The sequence below is a fragment of the Budorcas taxicolor genome, chromosome 2 (genome assembly GCF_023091745.1).
Source record: "Budorcas taxicolor isolate Tak-1 chromosome 2, Takin1.1, whole genome shotgun sequence".
Taxonomy (NCBI): domain Eukaryota; kingdom Metazoa; phylum Chordata; class Mammalia; order Artiodactyla; family Bovidae; genus Budorcas; species Budorcas taxicolor.
This window is the reverse complement of record NC_068911.1, coordinates 150,887,000-150,904,786: the sequence shown is the minus strand read 5'-3', so window position 1 is coordinate 150,904,786 and position 17,787 is coordinate 150,887,000. Positions and strand designations below refer to the sequence as shown.

General features: G+C 54.5%; 3 protein-coding genes across 4 annotated transcripts in view; 1 reads left to right on the top strand and 2 right to left on the bottom strand.

The window, feature by feature from the left end:
• Positions 1-3,477, bottom strand: part of PNKD (PNKD metallo-beta-lactamase domain containing) — a 68,807-nt gene extending 65,330 nt beyond the window's left edge. Inside the window, exons 1-3 of the mRNA XM_052635438.1 lie at positions 3,312-3,477; positions 2,386-2,554; positions 870-986 (exon numbers count right to left, since the gene is read on the bottom strand). Coding sequence (XP_052491398.1) covers positions 870-986; positions 2,386-2,554; positions 3,312-3,378 — 353 coding nt within the window. The 5' untranslated portion in view covers positions 3,379-3,477. The remainder of the gene's footprint in view (positions 1-869; positions 987-2,385; positions 2,555-3,311) is intronic.
• Positions 3,478-3,753: 276 nt separating this feature from the next.
• Positions 3,754-8,704, top strand: AAMP (angio associated migratory cell protein). Of its 2 annotated transcripts, none has more exons than XM_052658943.1 (11): positions 3,754-3,948; positions 4,420-4,572; positions 5,231-5,350; positions 5,864-6,003; positions 6,258-6,402; positions 6,682-6,765; positions 6,865-6,980; positions 7,138-7,241; positions 7,367-7,457; positions 7,613-7,767; positions 8,213-8,704. In XM_052658943.1, exons 1-11 carry the CDS (start codon positions 3,828-3,830, stop codon positions 8,286-8,288), a joined length of 1,305 nt encoding a protein of 434 aa, XP_052514903.1. In that variant the 5' UTR covers positions 3,754-3,827; the 3' UTR covers positions 8,289-8,704. The 2 variants fall into 2 exon arrangements, with proteins under 2 accessions (XP_052514903.1, XP_052514902.1); XM_052658942.1 differs by having other exon boundaries at positions 4,417-4,572.
• A 507-nt stretch (positions 8,705-9,211) lies between these two features.
• GPBAR1 (G protein-coupled bile acid receptor 1) lies at positions 9,212-10,822 on the bottom strand. Its single transcript, XM_052636324.1, has 2 exons — positions 10,751-10,822; positions 9,212-10,246 (listed from the first exon to the last, which is right to left on the bottom strand). The coding sequence occupies exons 1-2, from the start codon at positions 10,820-10,822 to the stop codon at positions 9,212-9,214; spliced, it is 1,107 nt and encodes a 368-aa protein (XP_052492284.1).
• Between the last annotated feature and the right edge of the window lie 6,965 nt (positions 10,823-17,787).

Genomic DNA, 17,787 nt, shown 5'->3' with positions numbered 1-17,787 from the left:
TATCCTTGCATTCTGTCTTGGTACCTTCTACGATAACCAAATATACTTTGTCCCAGAGCTTCCTGGTGATGGATGGCTCAACCCCAGGTCTGGCAGGCACTGCTCAGATTCATAGCACATGACCTTCTGTGAATCCCGGACCCTTTAGAAAAGCACACGAGAGATGTAACTGGTCTTCCCCTCAAAGCTCCGTGTGTACACACAATTTTGCATGTGGGGGTGGGAATGGACCACACTGTTAAGGTTTAGAACTCCTACCTTAGAAATCACTAGTTCAATCCCTCTTACAAACAAGGAAACTGAGGCCCAGAGAGGTTGAGTCATTTGGACTCGGCTGAGAAGAATAAGTGTTTTTTAAAAACTCCACACCCTGAACACCCTCTTTGATTCTCTTTATTATTTGTTTAGGCTGAGTGGAACCCCACCCTCCTGGCCAGCAGCTCTGAGGGCTCGCTCCCCGGGGCCTGAGCCTAGGCTTGTACTTAAGTCTCTGTGGTTTCCCCAACTATTCAGCCTAGAACACTGAGGCTTCTGTGAGAGGGAGTACGCAGGAGTAACCAACCCCACCCTGTGCCCCTCCCATCCCAGGGGACTCACAAACCCAGTCCTGGTTCCTTTCCACTCAGACACTCGGTGACTTTATTTGCCTTTGGCTGGCTTTTCAGGAGGAATGGGGCTGGCAGGAGCCTAGGCTTCGTGCGCCCTCTGGTGGGCCTCAGAGGCAAGGACCAGAAAAGACTGGACAGTCTGGAGGCCACAGTCAGTAGAGTTTAGGGGAGGGCTGCAGTGCTCCTCAGGACTGCACCCCCGACCCAGCTTCAGGAGATGGGGCATGACGGGAGGAGGCCCTGAACCTCTCGCTCTCATACTCGCCCGTGTTGGATGCCCGCATGTTCTGCCGAGCCTTCATCTGCTTCAAACGGTCCTTGTCCACTTCCCGCTTGGTGAGGATGAAGAGGAGGATACCACAGGGGAAGCCGATGGCCCTAGGGGTGGGGAGATGTGCATGGGATTTGGGGAGGGACCGAGCCTCAGCCAGAGGAGCTGGGCAGAACCTCATTCCAGCTTCATCAACTGCACCAACACTGTAATACTCCTCGCATCTATTCAGCCTCAGCGCTGGCTGCTGGAAGGCCCCGCATTAATCGGATCCTGCCACTGCCCCGCTCAGAACTCCGCAACAGTTCTCCATCACTTCCTGGCCAAGTTCAAACTCCCAGGCACGGCACAAAAAGCCTTGTGGTTGGGTCTTTGCCCACCTGTCACTCCTTTTCCCTTTAGTCTGACACTCCCTAGCATGAACCCTGCCAGCCTGCCGTAACAACTGTGCAGGGTTCTCCAGAAAGCCCAACCTCTTTCCCTCTCCAAGTCCTGGCAAAAGTTCCCTCTGCCTAAACCGCCCCACACCCCATCCCTGACCCTCCTTAACCTGAGCAACTGCTATGTGGGAGGTACTTCAGCATGGAGAAAGGGCGTGGAGTTATAAGACCTGGTGAAAACCCAGCTCTGAGCCTCAGTTCCCTCCTCTGTAAAATAGGGATGTCCTATTTATCTCAGAAAGACTAAAACAATACACAGTAAAGGACTGGCACACCTCGGGTGCTAGAAAAAAATATTAATTTCTCCCTGCTTTTAATATTGCTCAAGCCTGGCATGCTCCAGTCCATGGGGTCGCAGAGTCAGACACGACCGAGCAACTGAACAACAGTATTAAGATCAGAATCAAATCCAAATAACAATACACTGAACATCTTACTTATAGGTGCTGCTGCTAAGTCGCTTCAGTCATGTCCGACTCTGTGCGACCCCATAGATGGCAGCCCACCAGGCTCCTCCCTCTCTGGGATTCTCCAGGCAAGAACACCGGAGTGGGTTGCCATTTCCTTCTCCAATGCATAAAAGTGAAAAGTGAAAGTGAAGTCGCTCAGTCGTGTCCGACTCCTAGTGACCCCATGGACTGCAGCCTACCAGGCTCCTCCGTCCATGGGATTTGCCAGGCAAAAAGTACTGGAGTGCGTTGCCATTGCATTCTCTGACTTATAGGTGCTACTACTGTATAACTAACATAATCTTGCATGATCTCAATTAAAACCTCAACTGGGTCCTGCCCCAAGCTCCCAAAAGAGAGGATGAGGCCATAGACCCAAATCTGAATCAGATTAGCTCAGCTCAGTGCACAGAAAACCCACTCTTCTCTCCAGTTTCACAGACTTTGCCACCTCCCTCCCCTGCTCCAGTCCTCTGAGATTCCAGTCCTCACACCCAGCCATTCTGTCCCGGCAACCCTGGATTCAGTTCATCACCTGAAACTTGGAGAAGTTTCTGGGTCCCACCTGCCCCTGGTGCCACTCCCCATTGGTGGGCAAAGAGTTAGTTAAAACTTACCAGGCTAGTCCCACAGCTTTCATGGGGTTCTTGCCCCTCTTTCTGGGGATGTATTCCAGCTCAGGTGAGAGGGGCTCAGGCTTCTCCTTGCACTCTGGGGAGCTGTGGCTTTGCAGTGCCCGGCTCCTGTTCTGGGAAGCCTTGTTAGCAGTGGCTCCTGAGAGAATCCCTGTGAATGGAGGCAAGGAAGGTCAGTTAAGAGCAGAGGAGAAGAAAGCCTAGGGAGGACTGGTTGAGATCTGAGGAAGGGGAGTGACTGCAATTTGGAGTAACAGGTGCCTGAGAGAGTCCAGAGGGAAATGGGAAAATCGCCATCGAGGTGGCACCTTTGAAAGCCGCTTCCACGTCACTGCAGGCTCATCACCCTAGTGCTGGGAGAGCGAGCTTCGCTGTTCTTCATCTCCTCAGACCTCAAGATGTGAAGGGACTGCAGTGGGGCTCGCGTGAGACGTATGAAAGAAAATCCGAGAAATGGCTTGCAAACTGCAGAATGTTAGCACTGGAGGGGGAGCTTAAAGGTAGTCTACTCCATCCCCTCATTTTATAGAAGAGGAAACTGAAGCCCCAAGAGACGAACTGCTTCGCCCAAGGTCAAACTGCTAATTATCCGGGGCTAGAACCCAAGCCTCCAGAAGCCCAGGGCCCTTTTCCTCTGCACTGCGGTGAGTGTGAAATACCTGGAGCGCGGGGGTCTAAAAGGCTTCCTTGAGGCTCCCTTTCCGTGCAAGACCCCAGAGGTGTCGTAGGCTGAGGGATGGACTGGTTGACTTTTAAAGAGCACCTTTTAGCCCCCAGACTCTTTAAAATCCTGCAGAGGGATGCGGGCAGCAATCGACAGCCCTGAACTCCTGCTACAGCTTAGCGGGATGTGAAAAAAAAAAGGGTATCCCCTCCAGTCCTGCCCTCCCCGGGGTCCCTCTCCTTACCCCGGAGAACGCGGGCATTTCTGGCCCCTCGGCCCTTCAGCGCCGTAGCAGCTACCACCGCCGCCATGTTCAGATCCCACCCCCCCTTCACCGCAGTCCCCGCTGGGAATAGTAGTTTGCGTAAGGGGCCTCCCCCGCTGTATCCGTCCGGCCTACAGATCAGAAACTACAACTCCCAGAAGCCCAAGCAGCGGACCCAAGAGAACTACTCTTCCCAGGAGAGCCCGGAAGCGCGCACACTCGCTTGTTTCCCTCCTGTTGGGGGCGGAGTCAGGTCGGGCAGAGTTTGGGTTCTCCTCGCCACGCCTCGGCCTCGTCTCCCGCTTCTGCCCTGTGATTGGTGACTCAGCCGGTCCACCCCTTTCGCTATTGGTCAAGAGGCCGTCGCTCTCCCTGCCGGGGAGTCGCCTACGCCTACTTCCTCCCGGGAGGAGGGGCCCGAGTTCCGCGTCGTCGCGCAGAGCTGACTCTGGGAGGCGTTTGGGCCCAGAGAAGTGGGTCCGCCGCTTGCGCCGCATGGAGTCCGAATCGGAGAGCGGGGCCGCTGCTGACACCCCCCCGTTGGAGACTCTAAGCTTCCATGGTGACGAAGAGATTATCGAGGTGGTAGAACTGGACCCTGGTCCTCCGGACCCGGGTAAGAGCTGCGGATCCTCAGGCCATGGGACAAGAAGCTCTTACCCCTGGCCTTTGACCCCGACTTTTCCCCCCTCTGCTCCCCACCCCACCCCACCTGTCATTGCTACTTACCTCCTTCGCCCTTCCCCTCTCCCCCAGCCTCACACTTAGTTCTCAGGCCTGGCCCGGGGTGGGGGTTCCCCTGACGCCTCCCCTGGCCCTTCCCCTCACACACCCCCTTCCCATCATTCCTTCGGTCCTCCCTTCCCACACGGTCTCTGGCCAACCCCAGATCCTCAGAGCTCTCCGGTCCTCCGTTCCGCACGCCCCCTCCTCCCTGCCGCCTCTCACCCCCTCCCCGCTTCACCTCTCCTGTCTGACCTCACCTTGCCCTCTCGCCACATGACCACCCCAGCCTTGGGCCTCCCCTCACTTGCCATCCCTCTTCCCGCCTGCCGCACACCGTCTGTTAACCCTCTCCCCAAAGCAGACGATCTGGTCCAGGAGATGGAAGATGTGGACTTCGAGGAAGAGGAAGAAGAAGAGGGCAATGAGGAGGGCTGGGTCCTGGAACCCCAGGAAGGGGTGGTCGGCAGCATGGAGGGCCCCGACGACAGCGAGGTCACTTTTGCATTGCATTCTGGTAGGTCCCTGGGGAGAGCTGTCCTAAGTTCAGTCCAGGTGGACATTTGAACATCATCCGCTGTGTAGCGGTGGGAAAATGTTGCCTTTGTGGTGGAGGAGCTGTTGGCTCCTGGAGTCGGTTGAGACACACTTGGGTTCAAATCCTGTCTCTGCTATTTGGTTGTTTATGATCTTTATTGACGTCTCTGGGCTTTAGTTTCCTTTTAAAAAGTTGTCATTGATAAAAGTTCCTTTACTCTGAATTAGGGATAATAGTACCTTTTGGATCATCTTTTGGATAAACCTCTTAAATATTAACTCTTGATAAGGAACACAGGCTTTCCTCACTCAGCCCCCAACCTGGTGGCATCCCACTCTGAGAACTGTAAGCCCTACACACGTCCCCTCCTCTTGTCCACCACAGAAGTGTGGGGTGAAGGGAAGAGCGCAGGAGGGTGATGTGTCCTGGGGAGGGACTTAGAATTTGGCAAGCTTGGGGAGGGACTTCTCCAACAACTGAATGCTTGAAACTTAGAAGAGCTTGGATGCACTCTTCTTTTCTAGGAAGAAAGACATGTTGCTTTAGGTGGAACGGGGTGGGCTCCCCAAAGGTCCTGAAGGACAGGACTCTAGGTGGGATCCCCACTTCCTTACTCTTGGAATATCTCTTGGGACAGCATCAGTGTTCTGTGTGAGCCTGGACCCCAAGACCAACACCTTGGCAGTGACAGGAGGCGAAGACGACAAAGCCTTTGTGTGGAGGCTCAGTGATGGGGAACTGCTCTTTGAGTGTGCAGGTGAGGGGGCTCGGTGAAGTCCTGCCTCTTTGGAGGTCTTAGGCGGCTGGCCTGCAGTGGTTGTACATCCAACAGCCATTTATTGACCTCTGTTTTGCCAGCTCTATGCTTATCCCAAGAGCCCCAAGGAATAGCCTAGTCTTTTGTGGGCGTGGGGGAGGGAGACGCTGATTGGCCAAGGGAGTCAGGGAAAGAGCTGGAGGAGGCGGCACTAGTGACGGAGAATGGGGGTGGGAAGGAGGCTGTGGATATTTCAGGCAGAGGTGTGATGTGGACAGAATGGGGAAGACATAAGTCTGGGCTATACATGGTCAAGTGGGGGCCCAGCAGTGTCTTGCCTGGGGAGAGCTGGGGGTGTTGGCCTCTGCAGCAGCTCTGAGTTTGGTTACCTGTTCTGTGGGGACTCATCCTGTTTTTCCAAGCTGGTACTTTCTGGGGGCCGGACACCTGGGTCCTGTATCCCCAGCACCAGGTATCCCGACATTCTCTTCTCTTTCTGCTCACTCTCTGCAGGCCATAAAGACTCCGTGACTTGTGCTGGTTTCAGCCATGACTCTACCCTAGTGGCCACAGGAGACATGAGTGGTCTCTTAAAAGTGTGGCAGGTGGACACAAAGGAGGAGGTCTGGTCGTTTGAAGCAGGAGATCTAGAGGTGAGATTGTCACAGTAGGATTCAACTCTGAGGGCCGAGTGGAGTGGGGAGAGCTCAGGGGCCCGTGCCACCTTGAACGGGTCAAGCCAGCTCTGAGCCAGTGCTCTCCCAGAGGATAGCAGGAGTGTCTGGGCCCGTCCCCTGGGATGTCCCCACTGACTCGGAAGCAGGGAGAGCTTGGTGGAGTTCCGGGGGCAGGCTTCTAGGCAAGATGGGGTAAGGGGTACCCCTGTTGAGCCTTTGTCTCTGCCCAGTGGATGGAGTGGCACCCTCGGGCACCTGTCCTCCTGGCGGGCACGGCTGATGGCAACACCTGGATGTGGAAGGTTCCGACTGGTGACTGCAAGACCTTCCAGGGCCCCAACTGCCCGGCCACCTGTGGCCGAGTCCTCCCTGATGGTGAGAGCGGCATTCCTGAGTGTGGACAGGTGGGGTCTGGGTTCCATACCTGCCTGGCACCCTCCTGGGCCATGGTCAGCAAACTCCGAGGTCTGCTGTTGGGAGCAGGGACCTCCCAGGACCAGAGCAAACAGCTCCCCCTTTCTCACCCGGAACTGGGCCTTCCTTGGGGCACTGTCTGTTCCCTCGCTTCCTTGTCTGCCTCCCTCTTCTCTTGCCTGATGTGCTGATGTGTCTGTGCTGGTTGTCGACTCTTCACCTGCATCTCTGATCCTTTAGGGAAGCGTGCTGTAGTTGGCTATGAAGATGGCACCATCAGGATTTGGGACCTGAAGCAGGGAAACTCTATCCACGTACTAAAAGGTATCGGAGGTGGGGAAGGTGTCAACCTAGGCCTTTGTGGGGAAAGGCCGAGACCTGGGTCAAGATGAAGCCTGACTTTTCCTCCCTGCTTCATCCTAGGGACCGAGGGTCACCAGGGCCCTCTGACCTGTGTCGCCACCAACCAGGATGGCAGCCTGATCCTCACTGGCTCTGTGGACTGCCAGGCCAAGCTGGTCAGTGCCACCACTGGCAAGGTGAGTGGGACCTGGAAGTCTGGCTGTGGGGCCCTCTGCTTTCCGCGTCTCCGTTTCTTCTTTTTCTTCACTCAGCCTCCTCGCCCCAGTGCTTTTCTTCTCTTACTGGAGAATCACGTTTCCAGGCCCTTTTCTGATCCTCTCCTCTGGCTCATAGGTGGTGGGCGTTTTCAGACCCGAGACTGTGGCCTCCCAGCCGAGCCTGGGAGAAGGGGAGGAGAGTGAGTCCAACTCTGTGGAGTCCTTGGGCTTCTGCAGTGTGTGAGTGTGAGCGCGGCCTCAGCCTGGGCACACGGGCTTGGGGGAGGGGGGTAGAGGGCCAGAGAGGACAGAGGCACTGAGTGCAGGTCCCCCCACAAGCCTTCATGATGCTCTCTTCTGCCCAGGATGCCTCTGGCAGCTGTTGGCTACCTGGATGGGACCTTGGCCATCTATGACTTGTCCACACAGACCCTTAGGCACCAATGTCAGCACCAGGTACAGGCTGTGGGGCAGCCCAGGTCCTCTGGGAGCATCTGCCCCAGACCTGGCTCCTGTCCAGTCCTCCCTATGGTCCATCATCCCTCCCTCCCTCCCTGAGAGTTGGGAGCAGATGCCCCTGATGCACCCCGCTTCTGTGTACCATTCTGCAGTCGGGCATCGTGCAGCTGCTGTGGGAGGCGGGCACCGCCGTGGTTTACACTTGCAGCCTGGACGGCATTGTGCGCCTCTGGGATGCTCGGACTGGCCGCCTGCTCACTGACTACCGGGGCCACACAGCTGAGATCCTGGACTTTGCCCTTAGCAAGTAAGTGAATTTGGCAAGGGCTAGGGTCTCTGCGTATTTGAAAGGTGAGAGTAGCCTGTGGGGGCTCTTAAAGTGTGGGAGGAAAAAAAAAAAAAAGTGTGGGAGGGTTGCTAAAGGAAGCTGGGACCCAAGGCCTGGGCCTGCCTAGGCAGCCGTGCTGGGGGCCTGCAGGAGTCGTCCTCTGTTGATGGTGTGGTCTCTCATCTCACTCTTGGGCTCAGGGGCTGGAACTGCCTCCCCCATGCGGGCAGCTCTCCCCTGATCCCTAGGCTGATGGCTGGCTTCAGGAGTGTTCACCAGATGTGGGCTGGTCAGCCTAGCACCAGGCACTAGCGGTCTAGAGTTGGGGATACACTGGAAGAGCCTCGGAAAGTGCCCCTGGGTGGTGGGCTTAGGGTGCGCCTTAGGTTCTCCAGTCCTTTCCAACCGTGCTTTCTGTCCACAGAGATGCCTCCTTGGTGGTGACCACGTCAGGAGACCACAAAGCAAAAGTATTTTGTGTCCAGAGACCTGACCGCTAACAGCTGCAGCGTCTGCTTTGTGTCTGGTGTGGAGGGGGCGCAAGGAGACCCCCCACAGCAGAGGCGGTCGGGTAGGAGGGAAGAGGAGGGGAGGGGCCTCGGACTACTTTCCAACCCCTTCAAACTGACTTGCTCCCTCTCTGTCTCTTCCTTTTCTTAAGAAACCCACCCCTCGGGCCCCTTCTTCCCCCCCCTCCCCTCCCCCTCCCCCAGACCCGGCGGATACTTCAGAGGGAGGTTCAGACCTCTTTCTCTTTCACTTCCTTTGCTGGTGTGAGCCATGGGGGTGTGTGTTTGTACGTGGGGAGTAGGTCTTTGAAGTTCCCGTTCTTTCCCTTCCCAAGTCTCTGGGGGTGGAAAGGAGGAAGAGATGTTAGTTAACAGATTTTAAAAATGTAAATAAAATATACTTCCCAGAGACGTGTCTGTGTGGATTTTGTGGCTGGATGTGAGGAGGAACCAGTGAGGGGCATGTCAGGGTGTTGCTACCCTCCCCCTCTGTTGGATTTCAGGGTTCCTCAACTCACCGCCCTCACCTACAACTGCCTGCCTATCAGGAATCTCCCTGGATATATATCCTCTAGGTTCTTTCCCCAGCTGTTCACCTGTCCCTCCCTGGCTAAGACATGGAATCTCCCTGGATCCTCTAGGTTCTTTCCCCAGCTGTTCACCTGTCCCTTCCTGGCTAAGACATGGAATCTCCCTGGATCCTCTAGGTTCTTTCCCCAGCTGTTCACCTGTTCCTCCCTGGCTGAGACACAAAATGAGATAACCATCACCTGGGCCAAGGGAGCTTTATTCAGTCAGAATGGGGTCATACAGGGGCACTCTCTGATCCATGATCCAGATCCGTGGGGACTTCTAGAGACGGGCTTGGCAGCCAAGATGGATGCTTCTAACTGGAATGAGCAGAGGCCCTCCCTCTAGTTCAAGTCGAGGTCCACGCTGCTTTGGCTGCTGGTATGGTAGGCGGTGCTGGGGCCAGGACTGCCCTGGGGTCTGCCCCGCAGCATCCGGAGCCACCTCTGGGCGGCCACCCTCCAGGGGGCCGTGTAGCGCTGATCACCCAGCCCCATGGCCACGGGCACAGCCGCCGCACTGCCGCTGCCCAGTGAGACGAGGGACAGCAGAGTTCCAGGCCCCAGTGGCGGGCGCTGCTCAAAAGCCAGGACAGAGAGCAGCAGGGTGGCCACGTAGGGGCCCCAGCACAGCCCAAAGAGCAACGTGGCCCCGGCCTGCGCCCTGGCCTGCCGCCAGGTGAGGGCCCGGGCCAGAGCTGAGGGCGCCCCGCGGCACACGGCCCGCTCCAGCCGGCGGATGTCCTGCAGCTGGCGGTGCGCAGTGACCAGCACGCGGACCGAGAGGAGGGCGGCTGCACCCACAGCCGGCAGCAGGAGCCCATAGATTTCGAGGTAGAGGTAGGGGGCTGGGAAGACGGCCTGGGAGCTACAGTTGCCACCAGGCGCCCAGTGGTTCCAGCCCAGGGCAGGCAGGCTGGCAAAGAGCAAGGGGGCAGCCCAGGTGAGGAGCAGGGCCAGCCGCATGCTCCCGCGGGGCCGCAGGGGCCGCAGCACGGCCATGTAGCGCTCCCCGTGCACCAGCAGGAGGTTGGCGAGAAGGGAGAGGAAGCAGAAGTTGGGAGCCAAGTAGAGGAAGAGGCAGGACCAGTAGCCCCGGCGGCTCTGGCTCCACAGGACGGGCAGCGCGGGCAGCGCCAGCCCGGTGAGCAGCCCTGCCAGCAGCAGGCTCAGGAAGAAGCAGCCAGCGGGCGGGCTGCGCAGGCGGCGGTCCCCGGCGATGCCCAGGGCCAGGAGCAGGTTGGCAGCGACGATGAGGCTTGCCAGGGCCAGGGAGAGCCCCAGGGCCCCTGCAGGAACGGGGCTGGGCACCTCCCTGGTGCTGTTGGGTGTCATCTTGGGCCTGGGGACGGGGGAGACCTGGAGCAGCAGCAGGCATGCCTGGACGGAAGATGGGGTGGCTGGAGTTAGGATGGGGCTGCGGATCACCGTCCTCTCTAGGCAAGTTGTTGTTGTTTAGTCGCTAAGTCATGTCGGACTCTTTGTGACCCTAGAGACTGTAGGTCACCAGGCTTCTCTGTCAATGGGATTTCCCAGGCCAGAATACTGGAGTGGGTAGCTAGCCCCTTCTCGACTGAACTACTGAGCTATTCCCCAGCCATGGACTGAACCCGCGTCTCCTGCATTGGCAGGCGGATTTCTTTACCTCTGAACCACCAGGGAAGCTATCCAGAGGTTGCAGACCAATGGACTGTGGACCATATCCTGTTCGCTGATACACATTTTTCCTCCAATGAATTGCCAATTAAAATTTACATAAAAATTCATATTTTTGGTTAAAAAAAAATCAGGGCCTATGTAGTAGCAACCAGCTAGAGTTGTGCTGTCATTGCTTTCAGAAAGCTCCCCACAGTCCCCACCCAGCCCTTTCACCCATTCTGTTACCTGCCTGACCCTCTCTGGGCAGCTGTGTTTGTCTCTGGTTAGACACACCCATCCCCACAGCATTTGGACCATCCCTGCCTCCACCAGGTGAGGCCTCTAAATCAGCTAAAGGGATAGGATGGAATCTGGCTGGTGTATAGTGGTCCTCTGGCCAGCCAACAGCTGACAGCCTCCTTCGGGCCATGGGCGGGCCCTGGACCAGGGGCTAGGGCTGGGGTTGGCGGGGGAGGGACGGTGGATATAAATGGAGAGTGGTCCGTGTCTTCAAATGCTTGCAGGCTGGTTGGCACCAGTGTCTTTTAAAAGGTGGTAGGTTACTAAGGATTGGAGGTGGGGGTGGGGGTGGGGTGGGGCAGAAGTCAGTCTGAGGCAGGGCTCACTGAGTTAGCAGCACCAAGGGGTTGCCCTGTCCCCAGCACCTCCCTTCCATCCGCCTTGTGGTTGGTTACACTTCAGTGAGCAGCCTCCGGGTAGGACTTCCAGCCCATAAACTTGACGTCCGCACCAGGCTAGCAGCTAGCAACGGGGCTTTTCCTGGGAACTGGAGGAGGGGAAGGGTTGCTGAGTGAGGAGGAGGGTTGGCAGTGTGGAGGGCAAGGGGGCTGAAGTGAGCCCAGAGATGGAGGGGGAGCCGCTGGGCAGGGCCTGACCTCTCTGTGGCTCTGACCTTTCCCAGTCCTCCCATGCCCTGGCCCTGTCGCCACATCATGGGGATGAGGGAGGGGGTGTCCTGCCTGGGCCCTGTGGGAAACTCCTGCTTCTGTCAACAGGGGAGCAGCTGCTGTTGCTAGGATCAAAGTCAACAAGGGAAGGATTCCTACCTGCCCCCTCACCGGGGTCAGAGGGTCAAAGGGCCTCAAGGCCACCCTGAGCACAGGAGATGCTATCCCTTCTATTCCCAGCTCCCCCAGTTCCCCCAGGCCGTTGCACCCCTTTACCCTCAGCCTGGTTCCTCTTTCTCAGTGTCCCCCAGTGCCCTCTGCTGGGAACATCTTTCCCTTCCAGCTGCCCTTTGGTTTCTGTTCCCCTTCATCCCCGCACTGTTAACTTGTTCAAACCCCGGAAGATCTCAGGGACCTGAGACACTTCAAACCTGGACTCTGGAGTCGCGGGCTGGAGCTCTTCGCTGGGAGTGAGTCTCCCAGCCCACCTACACCAGAGTATCGAGAAAGGCAGGGTCAGCCCTGGGGGTGGGGGGACTTCTCAGCAGTTACAACCTGGAGGCTCCGGTGGCTTGGGGTGGGTGCAAGGCCTCTTCAGGCCCTGAGGCTGAGGTCTCCAGGTGTGGCCCGGGGGCCGGGTGGGGGCTAGGGTTAGGGTTAGGTAGCTACTCACATGACTAGGTGACAAGTGTGGCTTGCCCAGCCTGGGCTCCCCTCCGAGTGTCAGAGAGTTGTCCCAGCCAGCGCTGCAGGGCTTCTGGTGACGTCTGGTGTCCTGACCTTTGAGGTCATGGTACCTCCACTGTGTGGAGACAGCAGGGCCCCCAGCTCTCTGCTGCCCTGGCTCTGCCTTCGCCTGGGATGGAGCTGAGGCTGGTGGGACCCAGCCTGGCCCCGCCTCTGGGGGTGGGGCCTGACACACCCTGAGCGGCTGTGCTGGGAAGGCTTCCTCCCCTTTCCCCCAGGCCCCCTCCACGTCCTCCTCCCATAGGAGTGGCCGTGTCTCCAGCCACTGGACATAGCTTGCCACCAAGGAGGCAGCTTGGAATTCTCTGGCCTGCTACTGAGAAATGTATTCCAGTTAGTGAACAATGATTTAGTCCATCCTCCCCACCTCCCGGCTGATATATTTACATTTTATAAATATGTCAGTGGCCAGCCAGCTGATAGCGCATCCAGCTCTGTAATTCTGCCACTCTGCTGAATACAGTCTGATGGTGGCGGTGGTGGGGGCCTTTGAAACACGAGAATCCTCGCTATCTCCCATTCCTATCACCTGATGGGAACTTTCAGCTTATAAAGCCAGCCTTGCCTTCTAGAATCTGGGGTCATTCCACACTTCTCTCAATTACTTTGTAAGTCACATTTTGGGCTCAGAGGCACGAATGGCTCTTGGGCAAGCTATCTCTGGGCCTCTATTTTCTCACCTGTAAAATGGGAACAAGGCAAACCATCAGTCAGTTTTGCCAGGAGTCTTATGGGATAATATATGTAACTGCATACACCCTACTGCCAGACACCTAACAGGGGGAGGGATCTCAACAAATGACATCCTTCTTCTCTCCTCCATGAAGACTAAGAAACAGCCAGTGCTTGAATCAGAAGGCCTGGGTTTAAATCTCAGAATCTTACTTGGATCCTATTTTACTAGCTGTGTAAACTTGAACAAATTATTAAATTCTCTTACCTCAGTTTCCTCATCTGTAAAATGGGGGCTCATACCATTTTCATCTATTGTGAGACTGAGAAAATGTGGGGAGACTTCCCTGGAGGTCCAGGGGTTAAGACTCCACCCTTCAACTACAGGGGCACAGATTCAATCCTTAGTTGGGGTATATCCCACATGCCACGTGGTGTGGCCAAAAAAAAGTGTAATAAGGACTTGGGTCAGTGGTTGGCACAGAAGCAGTCAATGAGAGGAACTTCTGGCCTTCTCTGCATGTCCCCTCTGAGAATTCCATTGAAATAAGCGGATGAAGAGCTTGTGAATAGCAAGAGGGTAATGACACTTTCACTCCACAAGGAAACACAGGAAGCTGAGTGAGAGGAAGGGCAAGTTCAAGGCCAGGAAGCCCTGATTTCCACCTTGTGTCAAGTGTAACTTTGGGGAGAGGGAGAGAAGCAGATACATTTTCTTGAGACCTGAAATGAGAGGAAACAGGCTAAATCTCCAGCAAAAAAGCTGGAGGTTAGACATTAGGAAAAGCTTTCTTGTTTAAGAGCACACGAAGATGGAGCAAGGGGTCCTCTGCCCTCTCCGAAGAAGACCTGGGCCTGAAGGGCTGGAGGCCTGAGAGGTCTGGCTCTGCCAGTCAGGGGTCCTGGAGAGAAGGGTCTCTGGACAAAACGTGGGAGAAGCATCCAGTCTCAGGCCTGTCCTCAAGGGAGCTGGGGGCTAGGAGGACGCAGTATTCCAGGGGATGGCTCCCAGCCCCACGCTCTCTGGTTGGGCAGAAGTCAAGAGGCTCTGGGAGAGTTCAGACTGGGGTCTGGACAGAAGTGGGAGTGGGGCCGCTTGGATACTGGACTGCCAAGAATAAACAGACCTCCTTCTGTTCCCAGCCCTGGCCTCCTCCCGGCAGCCTCCAGGATGTCTGTTTTTTCTCTGTGGCTCTGTCTAAACAGTGTGTGGGATGACGTGTAAAGAACAACTCTGGGAGCAGGAGCCAGGCAGCCTGGGTTCTATCCTCCGCTCAGCTGTTTCATCCTGACTTGATCGTCTGGTTCCTCTGTTCCATCAATCCGTGGGACTGACTCATCCACAGCCTTCTCTCCTTTGCTCACAGGAGGGCTCTGATGCAGGCAGTCTTCAGATGCTCCCATCAGCTGACTCTACGGGCCCTAGAGTCCCCACCCCAGTCCCCCCTCTCTCCTTAGGTCCAGCCTGTTATCACAATGCCCGATGTGGGCAGGGGCAGGAAATGCCCCTGGTCTCCTTTGTCACTCTGTTCTCCTGGGTATTTAACTTTTCTGTTGACCCTGGGTGTCTGGGACTGGGTGGTGAGGGTCGGGGGGTACTCACTGACTGAATGAACAGAGGCAAAGGGGTGATGAGTGGCTATCGAACTGTTCAACCCTTCCCAGATGCAACAGCAGACGAGCCCCTGGGGGTCTCTGGGGGGTTGTGGGCACAATACTGTGACCAAGACTGAGGAAGCCCTAAGTCAGCTCTATGAGCAGAGGAAACTGGTCCTTCCCATTAGGGATAAATGACAGATCTCACAGAAATTTAACAGTGCTTTTAGCAATCCCCAGAAGGGGCAGCATTGCTTGAACTCAGCCTAGCCCCCAGAATGGACCCAGGCTTGGGTCTAGGGCCGCTGTGGCTGCTGGGCTGAGGCTGAGGGCCCATCAGGCCTACTTTGAATGAGGCTGAAGGAACTGAAATGGTAACAGAGAAGCAGCAGCTCCGGGTATGTGGGCTGACACAGTAGCTGGTGTTACTTCCTCTTCCTGGTTTCAATTTCCTGCCCTCTGGTTCCACACTTCCCCTTCCTGTTACCGGCTCCGTTTTCCTTCCAAGCTCCTGGTTTTTAGCTTCCCCAGGTCCTACTTTCTCCAGACTTGGAGATACCCACCACCACCTTCCTCACCTCAAACTGTAGTATGAGGGCCATCAGCAAAAAATATCACCATCTTGGGGGAGGACCTGAAAACCCCCAAAGCAGAATAACCTTGATTTATGCTGCCCCTTCTGATCCCCTTGGGAGAGTAAGAATGTAGCTAAGATTTATTAGAAAGCATTATCAACTATAATTATAGGCATTATCAGTCAGTTTAGTTCAATTCAGTTGCTCAGCAGTGTTCGACTCTGCAACCCCATGGACTGCAGCACGCCAGGCCTCCCTGTCCATCACCAATTCCTGGAGTTTGCTCAAACTTATCTCCACCTTCCCTGGTGGCTCAGAGGTTAAAGCGTCTGCCTCCAATGCGGGAGACCCGGGTTCGATCCCTGGGTCGGGAAGATCCCCTGGAGAAGGAAAAGGCAACTCACTCCAGTATTCTTGCCTGGGGAATCCCATGGACTGAGGAGCCTGGTGGGCTGCAGTCCATGGGGTCACAAAGAGTCGGACACGACTGAGTGACTTGACTTTATCTCCATTGAGTCAGTGATACCATCCAACCATCTCATCCTGTCGTCCCCTTCTCCTCCCACCTTCAACCTTTCCCAGGATCAGGGTCTTTTCCAATGAGTCAGTTCTTTGCATCAGGTGACCAAAGTATTGGAGTTTCAGCTTCAGCATCAGTCCTTCCAAAGAATAATCTGGACTTCATTTAGCATGGACTGGTTGGATCCCCTTGGTGTCCAAGGGACTCTCAAGAGTCTTCTCCAAAACCACAGTTCAAAAGCATCAGTTCTTCAGTGCTTACCCTTTAGTCCCTCTCTCACATCCATACATGACTACTAGAAAAACCGTATCTTTGACTAGATGGACCTTTGTTGGCAAAGTAATGTCTCTGCTTTTTAATATTATGTCTAAGTTGGTCATAACTTTTCTTCCAAGGAGCAAGCGTCTTAAATTCATGGCTGCAGTCACCATTTTGGAGCCCCCCAAAATAAAGTCTGTCACTGGTTCCCCATCTATTTGCCATGAAGTGATGGGACCAGATGCCATGATCTTTTCTGAATGTTGAGTTTTACGCCAAACTTTTTCACTCATTATAAATGCCTACTATGTAATAGGTACTTATCTGTTGTTTATTCCTTTTAAGAACCTGGTGAGATAGGTGGAGTCATGTCCAACCAAAGATGAGGCCATTGGTGCTCAGATTAAGAAATCTACTCAGTCACATTGCTATTAAGTGGAACCTGGATTCAAACCCAGGTCTGTCTAAAAAACATTTTTGCAACTCTCCAGTTTACATCCCAGCTCATTTACACCTCCCAGGTATGGACCTTTGGGCAAAGGAGCAAATCAGCACTGAGATTAGATCCCATTTTTCCAAGCCCACATCCTCAGTGTGCCGAAGTCCTCCTACAATGGGCTTCGGCTGAAGTTACAGTGGGCCTTTGTCCAACGGTGAAGGCGGGCCCTGAAAGTGTTAAGTGTGCCCTGGAAACAGATGTAGACAAAGGAGCCAGTTTGGAGGGGGTTTTCATCAGTATGAGTTTTTATGCTGATGAAGTCTTGGAATTAAGACAATTCCTTGCGGTTTACTGCTGTAAAAAATACTTAATGCCTCTTCTTCTCCTAACTCCATATCTTCTAAGCAATTTTGGTTTTGCCATTTACAGCACTTTTCAGGAATCCGATCCCCATTACTGGCAAAATATAGTTGAGTTCCAGCTTACTAAGGAGGTGTTCTAAACTCAGTGGGATGGCAAACACAGCTTCTAGCAAAATTACCTTCACAAACCCCTTACACAGGGGTACAGAAAACATCTATGTCACTGTCTCCTAACAGATCTGACAGCCCAGTTTTCCATCTACCAGCAGTAGGTGATGAGGGGCCACATCCCAGGAGAACACGGGGCAGACTTGGCAGTGAACTCTCTCCACTGCAGGTCATGGTTGGCCTCACCAAGGGGATAGCACTCTGCAGGGCACTTGTTTGTTGAGGGGATGGGAACATAACTGATCCTGAGCTTTCCAGGATATCATTTACAAAGAGTAAAGTCAAGTTTTGATGACTAAACGACCTGTCCTTTCAAATCTGACCATGACCCACAGTAAAGACGTTTTTATAACCTAGTCAGTATGTCCACAATTAAGACATATTTCAGAATCAGCACTTACCTATAATAGGAGTGATGTGCTCAGCATATGTGACACAACAGCATCTACTATTCCACTTTAAAACATTGAAGGTGAAGTCACGTATGTGGAAAACACACAGGCAACCACACACACACACACACACACACACAGATGAGTTGCATGTACAACTGGGGAAATAGGAGTAAGGTTGTGATCGTGTCACCATCGGCTCCCTCCTGGCAATTCTATTGTATTACAGGATTTCAGCACTGTTTCTTACAACGGCACTTAATCTACAAATACCTCATAACTGTTGAGGAAACGTCAGATTTCACAATTCATTTACAGTTTCAAACCAGTCTGAAACAATGAACTGGATGGAGACAAAATAAAAAGCTTTACAGTGAATGTTCAAGTTTACTTAGAAATGCCAACCAAGAGCTTACCAGTGAGCCTCTCTCTCCTCTACAGGGAGGGTGGGGGTGGGGTTACTGAACCTGAACCTAAGCCTCTCCAGCGCACGTTTGTAGGTTCAAGGGCAGTACTGATGTATCCTTCATCCCTCCTTTTCTTTTGGACTCCCAGTCCAAAACCAAGTGAATTCTCATGTAAGATAGAAAGATTTTCTTTATTAATGACCCCAACCGTATTTCTTTAGATACAGGAGTTTTGAACT